Source organism: Polypterus senegalus, chromosome 12, assembly GCF_016835505.1.
Source record: "Polypterus senegalus isolate Bchr_013 chromosome 12, ASM1683550v1, whole genome shotgun sequence".
NCBI lineage: Eukaryota > Metazoa > Chordata > Cladistia > Polypteriformes > Polypteridae > Polypterus > Polypterus senegalus.
In genome coordinates this window covers 57,093,594-57,111,695 of record NC_053165.1, presented here as the reverse complement: position 1 = coordinate 57,111,695, position 18,102 = coordinate 57,093,594, and the positions used below count along the sequence as shown (strand labels likewise).

Genomic DNA, 18,102 nt, shown 5'->3' with positions numbered 1-18,102 from the left:
TTCTTTACTAATTAAATCAATATATTTTTTGGAATTTCAGATTTACAACTTGGCTCAATCATGACTATGACTATTGTATAAAACTGGTCAATCTATTTCTATTTTATGGTTTCTCATTCAGTCTACTGCAGGACTACTCAAATATAAATCTTAAATGTCCACTTACTATTTTCTCCCAAGTCCAAGGTCCACAGAACTGCAGGCCAATGAGGAAATAAACATAGAGCAGAGCTATGTTCAAAACAATACTGCCAAAATTTAAAAACTATGTGCAAAGTAGTTTTAATAAGAAAAAATGACATTCTTTCTACAGTAGAAAGCCTGATGCTTACTGGGACCCTGCCCTGTTACTGAAGGCTGCCACAGATGAATACGAGTCTCTCTTTAAAAATGGCTGAATTTCATAAAAATGTTTTGCTCTGATATTTTTTTGTCCTTCTTAAAATATTATTAACCTGTGTATATGTGTAAAATGCTGTAATATGTGTGAAATCTCAAGACGTGGATCAATGCTCTAACATTTTTGGCTTGAAAATGGATGTATTCTTCAAGTTTTAAGGATTTTTCTTCAGAATGGGACCCTGGCACCCATAAGCTCCTTTGCAGAAATGGAACAGTAATTTTTTTAAATCTGTAAAACATGCTTCACCTCAGAATGCTGTTTCATGTGAATATTTGTATATAGCATGATTATGACGAAATAACATTGACTTGAAAAACACCAAACTTATCTTTGATAAACTGCAGAAAATTCCCCAAGTTGATTTGTCAATATTAGTCACTTATTTTGCACCTTTATTTCTCAGCTGGCTGAAAGATCCATTCCACATGCATTTCAGAACAGGTCATCAACATTAAGCTATGCATATTCATCCCAGCAAGTACTTGGATGGGAGGCCATCTAGGATAACCCTGGATTGCTGCTGGAAGAGGTTTTGTCGACGCCAGCAGTGGGCACTTACGCTGTGGTGTTAATATTGATCCCAATACTCCAGTGCAGTGATGAGGATGCTGTGCTGTAAAAAATGGTGCCATCCTTCAGATAAAACTGAGGTACTTACTCTCTGGGGTCATAAAAAATCCCTGGGCATCTTTCGAAAAGACTAGGGTTTATCCTAATGTCCTGGCTAAAATGTCCACCATAGCCTAACCATTCTGCCCCCTCTCCCCTCCCAATCACCTCACTTCTCTAACTGGCTCTTCTCACAACTTCACCACATAATAAATGTGTGGTGTGCGTACTCGTGCAAACATGGCTACTGTCACATCATCCAGGCAGATGCTACGAAGTAGTGGCGGCTACCCCTTTCACTGCAGTACTCCAAGTAGTGAGAAAACTGCTATATAAATGTAAAGAATTATTATTAACGATGTATTCTCTTATTTGTATAAACCGAGGCCACAGCTAAATATATTACTAAATATATTACATCTTTGTATTTTTACCATGCAATTGTTCACGTCCTATGACTGTACAGTTTACCACTCTAAACGAGGTGAAGTGTCCACCTCCGGCCCAAATCGCCTGTGCTGCTGGTGTCATGAGAACCATTGGCTGGAAAACGTGCCAATTTGACAACTGTACTGCCTCTAAAGAACACAAATAAAGTTTTAAATCAACACTCACCGCAGTCTCTTGCTCTTTGCACTGGCTGTAACTTGGACGAGATTTTGACGAAACGCAGCTACTATAACACTAAAGTTACCTTCGGCCAGAAGTCAAACGGGCCCGCCGCACAGCACGTGACCACTTAACAGCGCCCACAATGCTTTTCGCGGCCTAACGCTTTTTTGCAAGCTGTGCATGGTGGAACGGTAGGTTGACATTTTAACATTGTTTGTAGTTGCAGTCTGTTTTGGAATGTTATTTCGAATGCCTCGCTTAGAAAACAATTAAATAAAAACTTTAACCGTTAAAACTGAGTTCATTAATAGGTCGGTACACGCTGACATATTTTGCATATCTTGCTTGGTTCTCAAGAGCGGCAAGTCCGTCACGCCATTTCAGCCCGCCTAAACTCTTAGCGAATACTTAGTGTTCAAAGTATTAAGTTATACAATGAAATTGATTTAAACGGATGTATTGAAAGGTATTTTAGAGGAGGGGGCATGGGTGCAAATCAAGAAGTCAGTCCGTATTCCTCAGACCTCTCAAATACACCGCGTGCAAAATAGTTAACTGTAGAAAAGAAGGCAGAGCTTTTCGCTGTAATTATAGACAGTTATCCGCCAGGGAAGAAAACGGAGACGCAGTCGCTTTCAGCTTTTACAATGGCCCTTTCCAGCGTCCGATGAAGTCAACCTGAAAAGGAAAAGAAAGCACCCCTATGATTATTCAGAAAGAGCGCGCCTTGGAGACAGTTTAAATAACAAACCCACTCTCCCATCTAGCCAGTAGTGACTTCTCCGATTTGATCAACGTTGCGAAATGGGCGCCTCTTTATCGTGCAAACAGAAGAACGGCAGGGTCTTTTAGTGAGATCACCAGTAGAAGGGGGTGTAAAGCTGGTAAATCATGACCACATAAACCAGGGGTTCTCAACGTCGGTCCTGGGAACCCCCTAACGTTGCAGGTTTGTGTTCCAACCAGCTTCTGTTTTTAATTGAACTCCTGGGCTAATTAAGTGAACTGATATTTCCCAAGTTCTGTGTTTAGGGAACAATATATTAATTAGAAAACTAAGTTTACTAAAAAAAAAAAAAAAAAAAAATTAAATGTACCAAGCAGTTATGTAGGAATAATGTATTTTTTTTCTTTTTAACAGTATTTTCATCTTGATTTTCATTCTACTTTTCTGGGTGTTCTAATTGTTTGTTTAATCCATTATTTACTAATTAGTGGGTCTGGCGCTAAAGTAGTTGCAGCCTTTCACAATTCAGTGTTGTTTGCCAGCGTGTTTGATCTGCTTGTTTTAAGTTGTCATTATTACGATACAATGAATGGGGAAAAACTGCACAGAGAAAGGAAAAAATATAATGAAATCAACAAAAGAAAGTTAAACATTTAAATCTATAGCAAAGCAGAAATATTTATAAATGTCTTATAAATGTAAAAATCATGCTGCTGTGCCAAATGTCAAATAAAAGAAAAAAAAAACAGCTAATTAAATGAGATCATCGTTATCAGGTGTTGTCACTGATTAGGGATCTGGTTGGAACAAAAACCTGCAGCCACAGGGGGTCCCCAGGACTGACGTTGAGAAACACTGACATAAACTAAGGAGTAACTGACATGTTGTCCACGGCTTTTTCTGCCTTGTGTGGCCAAGAAATTGGATCAAGCTGGTATTTGAAATGCACGCAATATGTCTTTAAAAAAGTTAAAAGAAAACAGCATGAGCTCCCCAGTATTCACTCAACCAGAGAAAAAGCTTGTCCACATGTTATGTATGGTAGCATCATACTTTTTTGAATGGTAGCAAGCGACCCATTCTGGTACTGCCAAGTATTCCATAAGAGAACAAATTATCTTGGAAGTTACATACTTTTAAGTCAAAAAACAGTAAACAGGAGTGTGTGGAGTATCAAAAATGCGAGGGTGAAGTCACCAGAAGATTTTCAGGAAGAACCATGGCCGCCAGGGACTGTGTACTATCAGAGGACTAAGTTTCATCTGGCATACACAACATGAATTATTATTCAGTTTATAATAACACATTGGAAAGAGAATGTGAACTTGAAAACAACCAAAATAGCTTGGTAGCCTAGACACAGTCTGTGAAATTGAACAATCTGCTTCATTACATCACAGAGCTTATTACAAACAGGCTGCTGTGCTTTCACACACCATTGTGCACCAACCCACATTTGTGCACTCTGGCAAATGAGTGTTTTTTTTTTTTTTGTTTTTTTTTGTTGTTTAATGTTGATATTGACAGACATTGCGAACTTGACAGCATTGAATGCACATGTGCTGTAAGTGACACACCAACTTGTACATTTAGGATGGCGGTCCTCAATTACGGTCCTGAAGGACTGCAGTGGCTACAGGTTTTCATTCCAGCCAGTGTCCTAATTAGAACTCAGTCCTTGCTAATAATGACATTTGGTATTTAACTCTATGCCTTGTTAGTCCTTTCATTCATCAAAGACAAATTTATGTTACTTTGTCAATCAGAGGTCTTCAGTTACAGTCCTGGATGTCTGCTATGGCTGCAGCTTTTCACTTTAACCAATTTTTTAATTAGAACCCTTTTATTTACTACTAAAGCAATACGTTTTTTGGGGTTAATTTTATTTATCTTACCTGTAACCATTCAGAACCCTTAATTGCCTATTTTAGATTTTAGCAGCTGCATTTAAGTTTTAATTGTTGCCAGTTTTCTTAATCAGACATTAGTTAATAATGAGATGCAGATCTATACTAATAAAAGGCAAAGCCCTCACTCACTCACTCACTCACTCACTGATTGACTGACTCACTCACTGACTGACTCATCACTAATTCTCCAACTTGCCGTGTAGGTAGAAGGCTGAAATTTGGCAGGTTCATTCCTTACAGCTTCCTTACAAAAGTTGGGCAGGTTTCATTTCGAAATTCTACGTATAATGGTCATAACTAGAAGCTATTTTTCTCCATTTACTGTAATGGAGTTGAGCTTGAAAGCCGTGACTTTGAAGAACAAAAAAAGAATTTTGAGTTGTTTATCAACCCATTTGCCGTAGATGTGGAAACTGCACCTGTGCACATTCAGATGGAGGTGATTGAGCTGCAGTGTAATTGCACACTAAAGTCAAAGTACGATACTGCAGGGCCCGCACAGTTTATTCACTCCATTCCCGCAGAAATGCTCCAGCTCCGTCTACATGCGGCTCGAACCTTGTGCATGTTTGGTAGCACATATCTGTGTGAGAAGCTCTTCTCAGTCATGAAGACTAACACAACAGCACACAGAAGTCGCCTCACTGATGAGCACCTGCAATCCATCCTGAGAATCTCCACAACACAGAACCTCACACCAAACAGAAACAAACTTGTTGCCAAAAAAAGATGCCAGGCGTCCAAATCTGATAAAATGACATAAGAGCAAAGACAACTGAATGATTTGATTTGTTATTGCTGAAAAGAACACATTTTATTTCTATTTCCAGGTTTTGTTATGCACCATGTTCATATTTGAATTTGTGTAATTTTGACAGGATATATTTTTATGGAGAGCAAAATCTTTTGGGATATTTAAAATGTAAGTTTATTTTTTATATAAAATTACATAAGAGTAAAGAAATTTGAATGTTTGTTCTTTTAACGTTTACTTTATTTCTAACTTGTATAATTTAGACAGGATATATTTTTATGAAGAGCAAAATATTATAAGTTATTTAAGGTTTGAGTTGATTTATTCCGGAATAATATTCTGTCGACTAAATAAAAATTCCTTCTATTTAAAATTTAAATACAACTTGAACAGAAACGATGGTTCATAATATCCAGGCAGACTTGCACGTAAGAGCGGGAGTCATCCGTTTTAACAAACAGCGTATTGCACTGATACGAAATAGCCTGCCCATTTAATTATTTAGGAATGGATGAATAAATTAAGATTTTGTACAAATAATGTTTTTCATTTTTCTTCCTTCATGGATTCTGGCACCCCCAGCTACAGTTGCTCGCACCCCAAAGACTGTGTGTATATGTATATATATATATATATATATATATATATATGTGTGTATATATGTGTGTGTGTATATATATATATATGTGTATATATGTGTGTGTGTGTGTATATGTATATATGTAGATATGTATGTATATATATATATGTATTTATGTGTGTATATGTAGATATGTATATATGTATGTATATATATATGTGTGTGTGACAAAACAATTACATTGACAATCATGTTACATTATTTTCAAAATGTTTCCTTTTCTTTTTCATTACTTCTTTAACACACTACTTCTCCGCTGCGAAGCGCGGGTATTTTGCTAGTAACTAATAAACCAGCAGCTCTCCAGCTCACATGCTTACCATGAAGTATCTGTGATAAAAAAAAATGTTTAGTAACGAATGAGAGGGGAACTGGAAGGACCATTAAGTTTAAATCTATTCTAGTCCACAAAACACATGGATAATGTTCTCAAAGAAGGACATTCTTCAGTGCAATTACAATTTCTCTTGGATGAATGCAAGCATTAACAAGTCAAACAGTTCAATACCAAGTTTCATTATCAGCATGGACTGCTTTCTAATTAGGAAAGTAGTTGGAACAAAAACCTGCAGTCCTCCAGGACTGTGATTGAGGTCCTCTGATTTAGGAGAAACAGCTGAAGACTTTGTGGTATTAAGACTTCAACAATTTTGAGCAGATATGGAGTGGGCACACACTTATATGTTTCCACAAAGCAGACAGCTGTACTTTCGTACAAACGTGTCTCAGTTAATACTATAGAGAAATATTCATTAAACTAAGATGTTAGGGTTTATTTTACATAATAATGTGCATTTAATGTGCAGTATTAAATCTGTGCATATTGTAGTGGCTATTCCTAGATTGGCTACCAGTTGTAAAAGGAAAAATTTCCCAACACAACATCACTTTACCTTCTCAGTTAGATAATAACATTCAAAAGTCACAGGGAGTAGATGAGTTTTGCATCTTGATTGGGACTGAGCTAGGAATGTAAATTAGGAACTAAAAGGATTCTTCAAGCTTTCAGTTTTTTTGATTATGGGACAGCAGTGTTTCAAAGAATGCAAGAACCTAGGTAAGCTAGGGTGTAAACTGGATGCCATTAATTGACTACAACCCACACTTTCAAATGTAAGTAAAAGTGACTTAATATGCCACATTGCAGTGACATGCCTTTTGTGAGCATCTTGACATATATTAGAATCACATTCTTTGAAATTTGTAGTCTCATTCCAGCCCAGCAAATCTCTTGCCACTGCATGGGTTTCTCTCTTTTATAAATGCACGTTGATGTCAGTCTGGAGTGTCACCCTCTGGAAGGCAAACCACTTACTTGTAATTTCATGTGGTCAGTGAAACACATTGCTTCTAATGCATCAGTGTTGTCAGTCTGCTTGTTGTTATGTTGTCTTCAAGGCTGAGTAGTTGGTATGTGCTATGGACTGAAATCCTGGGGTTTTGATAGGAAAACGTAGCACCGTCGAATTGAATGTTGTCATTATATTCTAATTTTATGACCAGCACCTGTATACTAATAAAAGGCAAAGCCCTCACTGACTGACTCACTCACTCACTGGCTCACACATCACTAATTCTCCAACTTTCCGTGTAGGTGGAAGGCTGAAATTTGGCAGGCTCAGCTTACTTACAAAAGTTAGGCAGGTTTCATTTTGAAATTCTACGCGTAACAGTCATAACTGGAACCTACTTTCGTATACTGTATACGGCCATAGCGGGCAGCTCGGTCGCTGTGTGAGGCAGAGTTGCGTCTTGCGTCTCACATCATCACTCCTCCCACGTAATTGAGTGCCTGCCCATATAAGGTCGTCCCTCAGCGGCAATCCAATAGAAACACTCTGCCACTAAATATTAAGACGAAGATGAGATGGTCAGGGTGGTGTTTGACACAAACTCAGCAAAACTGCGAGAGAAAATTTTAAGTGCCAAGTCTTAGCTAACATTAAATAAAGCCGTGGACATCGTGAGATCGCACGATAGCACAGGCACAGCTCAGAAGCTTCAATGCATGTACTCCGAGCGGTTCATGTGAACTGACTATGAACGCAGTACGCAGAGAACAAGGAAGACCTCCAAAGAGCGCGAAGACTTTTGATCACGTGAACATGTCTGCAAAAAGTGGCGTCTCCTGCGTCTCCCTTTTCTAAACCGCGGCAAACTAATATTAAGGCGCTTCTCACTTTCTTTTGTACGTATACAATTATGAGGTCGCAGAAGACACGCACAGGAGTGGAAGACCGACAGTGCCATCCCGGCCGGTTAATGGCAAGGCCGTCTCTCCAGTCTACACGAGACCCGCCGTGACACTCCCCAAAAGGTGCTCATATCATCAGCGAAGACGTCTCTCTACACTATATAAAACAAAAAGGCAAGTTTCCTTTCTTTACACCTTTTTTCCTTTTATCCCAAACCAAAGCCTTTCTCTCTTAACACTGCACAGGACACAAAACTAATTTTCTTTAATTGCTGGTAATGCCGGTAAGGCACATTACCACAGGCAGAAATTTGGACGTTTACATAGAAAGTGTAATTTCTATACCACAGCCATTGTGTAGCATCTTTCAAAAGGGATCTACTACCGAGAGATGATCCATATACGTTTTAGCTGCTGTTAGTACTACTTTCCTGTTGTTATACTGTCTTTAAAATGTAGTTTACCCGAAACCACTCCAGTAGTGCTCAATGTATCTTTAATTCTTAAAACGTTAATGTTTTACTATTTAATAACTTATAGACTTCATTTTATTTTTTTTCCCTTGCACTCAGTGACCAAAGCCAATGGGTAATCATATATATATATATATATATATATATATATATATATATATATATATATATATATATATAATATAGAATATACAATATACTGTATATATGTTGCAAGCGGCACGTTTTTCCTGTAAGGTTTCTGCCTACAATAGAGTTGGTTGGTTAGGTTAAGAAATTACTACAATGAGTTTTACCTGTTCTGTCTGACTGCTGTGCTTATCAGTTTGGCCAACATGTGATGGTAAGTTGTGAATTTTTTTTTTTAAATAGCTGTGAAGAACTGAAAGGTTTTTATTTGTTTCCTCATACACTTAAGCTGATCAGTCAAGCTTTTTGTGCAAGTTAATGGTTTTTGGCTCCATAGCCGGTCAAGGTGAGACTCCGTTGTTTTCTTTTGGAATTTATTATATTATTTTAATTGAGTCTGGATGAAGATTAAGAGTGATTTTAAAAAAAGTTACCTTTGTTCTTTCATCTGCTTGCTGAGCTGGTCAGCCTGGTGGAGGAGTCAGAAATATCTGTTAGCAGCAGTAACTGAATCTTATAAATTGCACACAGTCAACAAAAAACTGAGAAATGGGTCAGTGTCCATGCTAAAAATGTCAAAATCAAGATGATACTTTTTCTATTTCTTTCTCTGATCACTGGTTGGTTTTACTGTAGCTTTATTTACACAAGCTATGAGATCATTTTCAAATCCTTCATCTGTCCCAGTGCAGTGGTAGTACCCATTTTACTTTTGACTACATCTTCACATCTAAAAAGTGTGGTATCTGCTACAGTTCCCTATTCTCTCCTTTGCTGATGCCTTTGCAGGATTCTCACACACTGAAAAAGAGATGCCATGGAATTGAGAAGGTTCTTTTAAATGGTACAGTTTATACAAAACCATAAAGACAAAAAAGTAGAAATGTTATGAAGCAAATATCAGTAAAATGCAGCTGCATTTATGGAGGTAGATAGCAAAGTATTCAGAGGTATACAGGCTTATAGAAACGTTTGTGCTTTGAATACAAATACATATTTATGTGGTGGAATACACATTTTTGTGTTAAGGAAGAAATTAATATGAGTTTTACAAAATGCATGTGTCAGGAAAAAGTTCTTCATTTAAGTCATGTGATCATAGTCCATAGTGATTGGCCGGTTTCACCTTTCCATTACGAACCTGTCCAGTGGGACCAGACAGACTTACACAAAAATAAACGAGTGCTCTGGGCATCTGCAGTCCTCCTGCAGTCTTTCTCGAACCCAGGAACCCTGGCAGCCTGGTAAAGATGCCGCAGTCCAAAATGTTCTGAAAACAAAGCAATAAATTACAGATAAAACAATGTTAATTTTGGTACTCCAGAAATATGCTGCATTTCAATAAAACTAGTCTAGAAGTTTCACAAAAACAATATTTTAGACATAGAATATCAGTGTATGTTTGTTATTGTGTGTGTTTTTAAAAATAAAAACTCTGTTAAAGAACTTAAATGTTTTTGCACAATTGCGTCTAAGACTTATATAATAAGTTGCTAGAAGGGAGACAAAGTCAGCCCATCTTGGCTTGTTGCTGCCATAATCCCTCATCAGAAGAAGTATAAAGAAAATAATGATCAAAAAGCACAAGTCGTAAGGACTTGCATTTTCTCATAGGCAGACATACCATTTATGTACACAACACATGCACAGATGTTACAAATACATAAACACACATTGGGTGGACATTTATTAGATGCTCTTGCCCTGTGCTGCATTTTAAGAAACTAAGCCCTAGCCTGAACAACTTTAGGCTGCTTTAAGAGAAAATGTGAAGCCAAGTCATCATATGGTAGGTTTACTTAATTGTTTTCATAGTATATGTATAGATGTACACAGACATGCAAAATTATCCATATATTTGTGTGTATGCAATTTCAATATATGCATCTTCTTTGGAATTTATATGTACGTACTGCTGGTAAATAGGAAGTGTGCTATATAAAATATATGTTGAACTTGCTTAAATTTTGCAGTTTATATTTCCCTAATACACATTTCACATTTAAGATAAAAACATTTTTAGAATATTAATAAATTATGTAAATTGCATATAAATGTTACTGTAAAAGTACATGTTACTGAACTTTTCTGCATTGTGAAAGAACATTGAAATGTGCAATGAATACACAATTATATATACTGTATTAATTAACATTATATTATTATCTTAACATTTGATGCAGAAAATGGTAAAAGCCAGATATAGTCAGTGAGTCTTATTATACTTAAACACTAACGTGGACAAGAACTAGTAATAAGGATATTTTAGTAATTTCACTTTATATAATTTGGAAATTTGCTGCATTATCAATGCATGAAATTGTCAAATTTACAATAAAATATAAAGCAAACAAATAGACATTTTCATTATGTTAAGTGTTCTTATTATTGAGCCTTATTCTGCCATTGTCCTTTTGTGTAATGGCGACTGGGGAATGGACATCCAAACAATTAAAATACCTTTTAGCCCTTTATGAGTCTGCGCTGGTCAGGAGCTTTACAGTTCTAATGGAGAGGTTTACAGTTTCACTCCCCATTTCCTTTCATGTGTCCATTCGTTGGCTCTGTTAGCCATGCCATTCTTTAATTGTATCTCTGTTAACATTCATCTTAAACTTTACGGTCAGAACTTCACAACAGTGGGCTTACCAGATCCCAGTGCTCTGTAGTAGCCATTTTTGTTTCTGCACATCTTATTTCTATTGTTTTTTTAAAAGGGACTAAGAATAGGACTTATCATGTGCTTGAGTACCTATGCTAGCAGAGTCTAAGTAGCTTTCTTCTTGGAAGATAGTGCTCCTAGTCTGATCTTCTGGAGACTTGACTCACCTAGAGGTGCCTGATGTGACCACAGTTGTTCAGCATAATCACTATTTAAGGTCTGTGGCACTGTGTGTACATATTTAATTCCAGCCGAGATGGTAACTCCATCAGATTAGTTACTTAATGTCTTTGTTCTTCAAGCTAACACAAAGTCCATTGTCTTGCAGAATTGAGGCTAGATGTAGGAAATATCACTTCCTTTATCTGATTACTTACTTTCTCTTTCAGTGTAAAATGAAATGTTATCCACTTCAGGGCTGGCCACTTTTGATTCCCAGCAGTGCATTGGGCAGGTTACTGTTCTTGAGGAGACAGTGTTCACTTTTATTCCATAGCCCCTCCCAACATCTGCTTAACTAGTATAGCGCTGACTTATGTTATTTTGTTAGCCACAGATTTCAGACCTATTTGTGAGAGGCATATATACCTGTACATGCTGTAGGAGATGTTGTGCTTTATGTGACATTTTATTTGAACAGGCTGCTATACTCACCGTGTTGTTTCTAACCCATCTCCTTCACAGCGGTTGGTCCTGCCCATTGCATCTCCTTGGCATTCTACACACACAGGCTGCTCTCTGGTCATGTGACTGCTCCACAGGTTCATGCGACAGGCTGCACTCGCCTGCTTCAGCTGGAAGTATGCACAGTAGCTGTCAGGGCCCAAGAATAAATGAAATGTCATTGTTGAAGTACTTAATTTGTTTTTATATGCATGAAAGTATGAAATTGTCTGATAAAGGCTTAAAAATATGACCAGAAAAGTCAGTCATTTTCCTATGTAAATAGAGAATGGAAAATTAATTGACTGGTGGTCCAAACATAGTCTTTCTGGATTTTTCAAGTACTTCCTGTTTGTATAATTTGGATTTGTACTCCAGTTTCAGTTCACATCTCAAAATCAGTAATGCTAGGTTAATCAGTAACTCTGAAATTGGTTTTAGTATGTGAATGTACTGTTTGATGGACTGCCATCTCTCTTGGATTGGTTCCTGTCTTGGAATAAATGTTGCTGGGATAGGTACTGTCTCCATATAATAAATATCCACATGTGCTATCAAACTGTTGCGGATGATCCAGAATGCAGCACTCCATATTTTATTTAACCAGCCAAGATGGACACACGTCACTCCTCTGTTCAGCTTGTTACCTTGGCTCACTGTAGCAGCATGCATTAAGTTCAAATCCCTGATGCTTGCCTACAGAGTAGTCAGTGGATCAGTACCTGCATATATGGAGACACTTGTAAGGTACTATGCTTCTTCTCGCCCACTCAGGTCTACTAGGGAACAATGTCTGGTGATGCCACCTCTGCGTGGTATCAAGTCTCAATCTAGACTCTCTCCCTGTGTAGTTACTACTTGGTGGAATGAGCTGCCCACCTCCATCTGTAATGCTGGCTCCCTCAATCTATTTAAGAAGCAATTGAAGACCCATCTGTTCTGTAAATATCTGTCAGTTTTTTTTTTTTTGTTTTGTTCAGTGGTATTTTATACTTCATTATTTTGTTGTTTAATTGTTGCATTGATTGTAATCTGTGATTGTAAATTATTAGATATTCTCTTAATTTATGGCAATCAACTTTAGTTACCTGCCCTATTACACTTGCTGAACAAACAAGCTATAGCGCCTAATGATATTCAATTATGTTTACCTATTTTGTAAGTAGCTTTGGATAAAAGTGTCTGCCAAGCAAATAAATGTAAATGTAATAAAAAAAGAGGTAAATAAGAAAATGAATGGACAGATATTAATAAATAAATCTTTTGATGTATCGAAAGAGAGAGTAAAACAGCAGATACAAAAAAATAATGAATTGTGTGCTTTTCTGATGACTTTACAAAGATGATGTGTGGCTGTTCTTTCAATGAGTACATTCTTATATATTGTACACTGAAAGCTTCACACTTCATCTAGAGTGTTCTGCATCCTAAATGCATGTCTTTGGAGTCTGATAGAAACTTATATTTCATTGAATAAACTAAGGAGAGAACATGTAAACTTTGCATTCCATCTAGAAATTATACCTGAATTCAAGGGCTGTGATGTTGCAGTATAACTAAGATGTGAGCTTACTAGTTAAGGCAACCCCCTAAAATGATGCCAGTAAAGAAAATAGGGCTGGGTGATGTATGCTGATCCATCTCATTACACAGTTCATTCCTCAAAATGAAATTATCAAAAAGCCACAATAACGCTTTTGGGGAGATCCAGTCAACAATTTACACATTGCAGTTTGTAGGTCCATCTTGAAATCAAGATCTATGTATGTCATTGCCAGCAAGTAACCTTCTGACAGTAACCTTCTGCATAGCATTGCTTTATATAACAAAATGTATGTGGCATATGGAGCTAAATATCTTGTCTCAAAATTCTCAAATCTCATGGCTGTCCTGCATTAAATAAACATCTTTTAATGATTCACAAACCTCAATTACTATAATTAAATTTCAGTCAGGCTTAAAGACAAATAATATCTTTGTTTAGGTTATCCTTGAGACCAAGAAAATCTCAAGAGCATATTACATCACCTTGATCTAGTCATCTGAACTCTTCAGACTCTGGTGACAAATTACAGATGTGAACAGCTGTTCTTTTGTGAGCTTAGCAAAATGCTATTTTTATCCCAAGTTTCCTGTTTACCCAACTCTGAAAGAGTTAGTCTGACTTCTACAACTCAAGGGTAAAAGGATGACATTCTGTGCATATTTAACAAATAAAAACGTATGAGCTGAGCTTTAGAATAAAAAAAGCTGCCTAATCAATCAATCATTGTTTTTTAGCACCTGTCACAGAGAGCAGTATCGTACACATATTGGCATACAATTTCCAGGCTTTATATGTACTAACCTACAACTAGTGTCACAGATTCCTATCTTTGCTAATTTCCAATAAACTGGGAATTGAAATTTAACATACATATTTATGGATTCAAGACAGCTGTGCTGCTGTAGCCCACTCTACTTGGAGAACTAGTAATGTTAAAATAAACTTAATAAAATGTGTTCCTGCAATTAATCACATTCTTTTTTTATTACCCGTTTATGTAATTTTGTTTTATTAATTTACACTTTTATATTGAAACCTAGATATTTTATGGTCAGACTAGGGGGCTTACCCCCTGCTCACTTCACTTGCTAACCCCCCTTTTCTGTGCTATGCACCAGCCACATCGCGTCTCTGCTGCTCGTGTTGTGAAGAGGGGGGCTGAATGCACCCCAAGGAGACACAGTCGCCCCTTCGAAAACCCCCTCTTAAATGGTTATACAATGGGAAACAAACATTGTTTTTGAGGTTTTTTTTAACACCTCTTCTTTGCTCGATCAGCTACTGTACTGTGTGATCTGCATCTCGCGTGGCATTTCGAACATTTAAAAGCCTGTACAGCAGCTGTCTTTGTCATCTACTCTTTGTCTTTTATTTCCAGCCCTGGACATGGTTAAATCTCTTGGCACAAAGTCTTGTCTCACGGGATGTGAGTTCTTGATATTTTTTAGTTTATAATTTAAAAATGGAAAAATAATCTGAAAATGTAACATCACATTTAAGTTCAACAAGTTCTGAAAAGAATGATACCAAACATATATATGTAGGTTTTAAAATAAGCCAGAAAATCGTTATATATATATATATATATATATATATATATATATATATATATATATATATATATATACACATACAGTACCTGTGTATGTATGTATATATATATACACACACACACACATATACAGTGCATCTGGAAAGTATTCACAGCGCATCACTTTTTCCACATTTTGTTATGTTACCGCCTTATTCCAAAATGGATTAAATTCATTTTGTTCCTCAGAATTCTACACACAACACCCCATAAAAGTTAACTTGAGATTTTTGCAAATTTATTAAATGCACTGTGTGTATATATGTGCAAATTTATTAAATGCACTGTGTGTATGTGTATATACAGTATATATATATATATATATATATATAAGTAGATTGCGCAAGGTTCATTCAAATGGATGGTTTAGAGAAAATCTTAAGAAAATAGATTCTGCAGCTTTAACTGTTCCTCCTACAGATGTTACACAAATACGGGGCAAATTTTGTTGCTTTTTACTAATAGTTCATTTTCATTTGTGATTTCCATGCAAACAGGGGAAATCTTTGCATGCCGGGTCTGTTGTAGCCAAGAGGGCAGCTCAAAAGCTATATGTTGAAGTGATGAATAGTTTTTATTTCTTAAATTTTTTACCTCACTGTAGTTACACATATGTGTATGTGTGTATAATTATAAAAAAAACAAAACGGTATGTAGGTAAATCCATTGGCAGTGTTCAGCATACTTGCATTTCTCTCTGTCAGATTATTTCTTTTACAAAAGTTTTAGGTGTTCCCTAAGCAGTCATCAACAAGGAACAAATATCAGTTCTGGTTGTTTTAATCTCCTGCGTTACCTGGTTGTGTAACAGAGCAAGGGTAGATGATGCAGCTACTACTGTATTCAATGTGTTATTCTCATGTTACTAGCTTGTATAAATAAAATGTGAAGAGTGTAAGTGTTATGGCAGGAACCGTTAGGTAGACAAATGAAATATGTAATGTGTTTTTATTATAATATTACAAGTGAAATCTGAAATACACAGTAGTTTATTATGCTATGTTAATGTATCTACTTAAATGCTTATCTGCTACCTTTTAGTTAGGCATTCTTATATTCTATACTTTTCTGAATAATAGTTGTGCAAGGGCTTTTAGGGCTTTTTTAATACCTTGAAAATCTCTTTTAACATTTTACTGATTGGTACATTTCTGTATCCTCCCTTCCTTGTTCTGCTCTGAATATTCTTTTGTGTTTAGCCACTTCTGGTGGCTGCAATGTGTATTTATTTTAGAAGTAATTAATTTAGATGTCTCTTTACAAGGTTTATACTTTGGTATAGTGGTTGGTACTAATGCATCACAGCTCTAGGGACCTGGATTCAATGTACATTCATTGTATGCTTGGATTGCAAAAGATGCCTGTAAAGATGATTCAAAATTGGAGACATGTAACTCACAAGCAACCAGAAATAAGGTCTGAAATGTGTGGTCCAAATTATCTGAGCTATATAAAGAAATTGAACTGAATTGAAGTGGGGGAAGGCATCCATGCTTTAAATACAAAAGGCATCTCTTTTGATAGTATAGTCACTATGTCTTTTAATTTGTCATCAAATGTGTGCTTTTGGAACAAATGGCCAGTAACAAACACTGTATATTGAAATTGACATCATTTTCTTAACGTCCTGAAACAGGATGGATTTACCAAGAGCACCGCAACTCTTTCATCTTTCATCGGCTTTCTTGTATTCTGAAGGACTGCAGACAATGTTAATCTTGAATCAGAAGCTTGGCTCCTGTGCCATATATTAATATAAGCATCTCTTTGTCTGCAAGTGAGACAACAAAGCTTCCGTTGGAGACAGGGTTACAAACATCAAGGGAAAAAAAAAAAAATTAAAAATCAGAAATAATCATCCTCATCTCTGAGCCGGTGTTTCAGTGAGAAGCCTTTCTGCAGACTGGAACTGAGGAATGGAGCTGCCAGTCCAGTCAAAGGCAATTTTTTTGACTGGTTGTTCACCTGAATGATTCACTGTTAAAAGTGGGCAGAACTGGTTGTCTGGTAGGACAGCCATATATGGGGATTATTGTGATATTCAGAATACTTTGTATTATCTTTGACCCCCTCTCCTATTCCCTTTTTTTATTCTTTTTTTGACAGTTTCATGTCTTGATCCATTTAACTATTGTCCTTTTCAGTAAATTCATTATGCTCTTTTTTCAGACGATAACATTGTAATTGTGTGTTTTTGGAAATCATAATAATGAGGAGAAACATTAAGAGACGGTGAAATGGGTGTGGGTAGAAAATGATATTGGCTATTTTCTTACTATAAATTATTTTCATTTGTTTTGCTTTTGAATGTAGTATTTTCATGTATTTGTGGGAAGTTGGTACACTTTCATACAGTCTAGGTGGATGCAGGCCATCAGTTTATAACTGCAGGTTTTTTTTTACCCCATCAGACTATAGACATGCATGCAAACATATGCATTTGCTTGACTTGCATAATATCATTAATGCTTAAGAATTATTTTGTTGTTGTGTTGTATTGTATTCTTTTTAGAGTTCAGTTAATCAGTATAAATACAGTTATAATAACAATGTCCATCATTCTAAGCTGATCTGCACAACAGACAAGATTATATTACTGTATCAGTCTGAAACCCTTGAATAAGTGCTGATGGATCTCAGGCATATCTAGTAAATCACAGAATATAAAGAACAGAATAAACTGTAACCGGCAAAAACATCATCTAAATATTAGCACATATCTGGTAGTTTTCTTTAATTATTTCCTTGAAAGTTTGGGCACAAAAAAAATGTTTGGCAAGCTTTCATATTTGGGCAAATAAACAAATTCACAATCTAGAGTAATTCATTATGTATCTGTATTTCCACAAAATTGTAGGTTTTAGGTAAAGATTTTGTCAAAACATTACTCTAATTCTTAAGTAGCAGAAAATCAGGTAGATTATCAATTGACACTTTTTACAGTGATGCCCCAGCAACAAGAAAACACCCTTAGAAGCAAATTGGGACACAAGTCAATGCACACGCAAGGCACAAGGCAATGACATTATTACCAAGGGGAAATAATAAACAAGCAAAAATAATAAAAGACAAATAAAAATTAAAGAAATTAGCTCAAAATGACTAGTAATATTGACTAAAATCCTTGTAGAAACAGAAGAATTGGTTAAAGCAAAAGGCAGCATATATAGTTATGGTAAGGCACATAAT

The 18,102-nt window shown here is 36.2% G+C and overlaps 1 protein-coding gene and 2 long non-coding RNA genes across 4 annotated transcripts in view; 1 reads left to right on the top strand and 2 right to left on the bottom strand.

Annotated features, from left to right (window-relative positions):
- Positions 1-453: 453 nt before the first annotated feature.
- On the bottom strand, positions 454-8,920 carry LOC120540617. Its single transcript, XR_005635831.1, has 2 exons — positions 8,886-8,920; positions 454-2,302 (listed from the first exon to the last, which is right to left on the bottom strand). It is a non-coding gene; the product is annotated as an uncharacterized LOC120540617 (long non-coding RNA).
- Positions 1,768-18,102, top strand: part of LOC120540616 — a 51,668-nt gene continuing 35,333 nt past the window's right edge. The window contains exon 1 of the long non-coding RNA XR_005635830.1: positions 1,768-1,815. This is a non-coding gene — a long non-coding RNA (uncharacterized LOC120540616). The remainder of the gene's footprint in view (positions 1,816-18,102) is intronic.
- Positions 9,336-18,102, bottom strand: part of si:dkey-178e17.3 (somatomedin-B and thrombospondin type-1 domain-containing protein) — a 50,351-nt gene continuing 41,584 nt past the window's right edge. For both annotated transcript variants that reach the window (XM_039771532.1, XM_039771533.1), the window contains exons 4-5: positions 11,768-11,926; positions 9,336-9,721 (exon numbers count right to left, since the gene is read on the bottom strand). In XM_039771532.1, the coding sequence (XP_039627466.1) occupies positions 9,616-9,721; positions 11,768-11,926 (265 nt within the window). In that variant the 3' untranslated portion in view covers positions 9,336-9,615. The remainder of the gene's footprint in view (positions 9,722-11,767; positions 11,927-18,102) is intronic.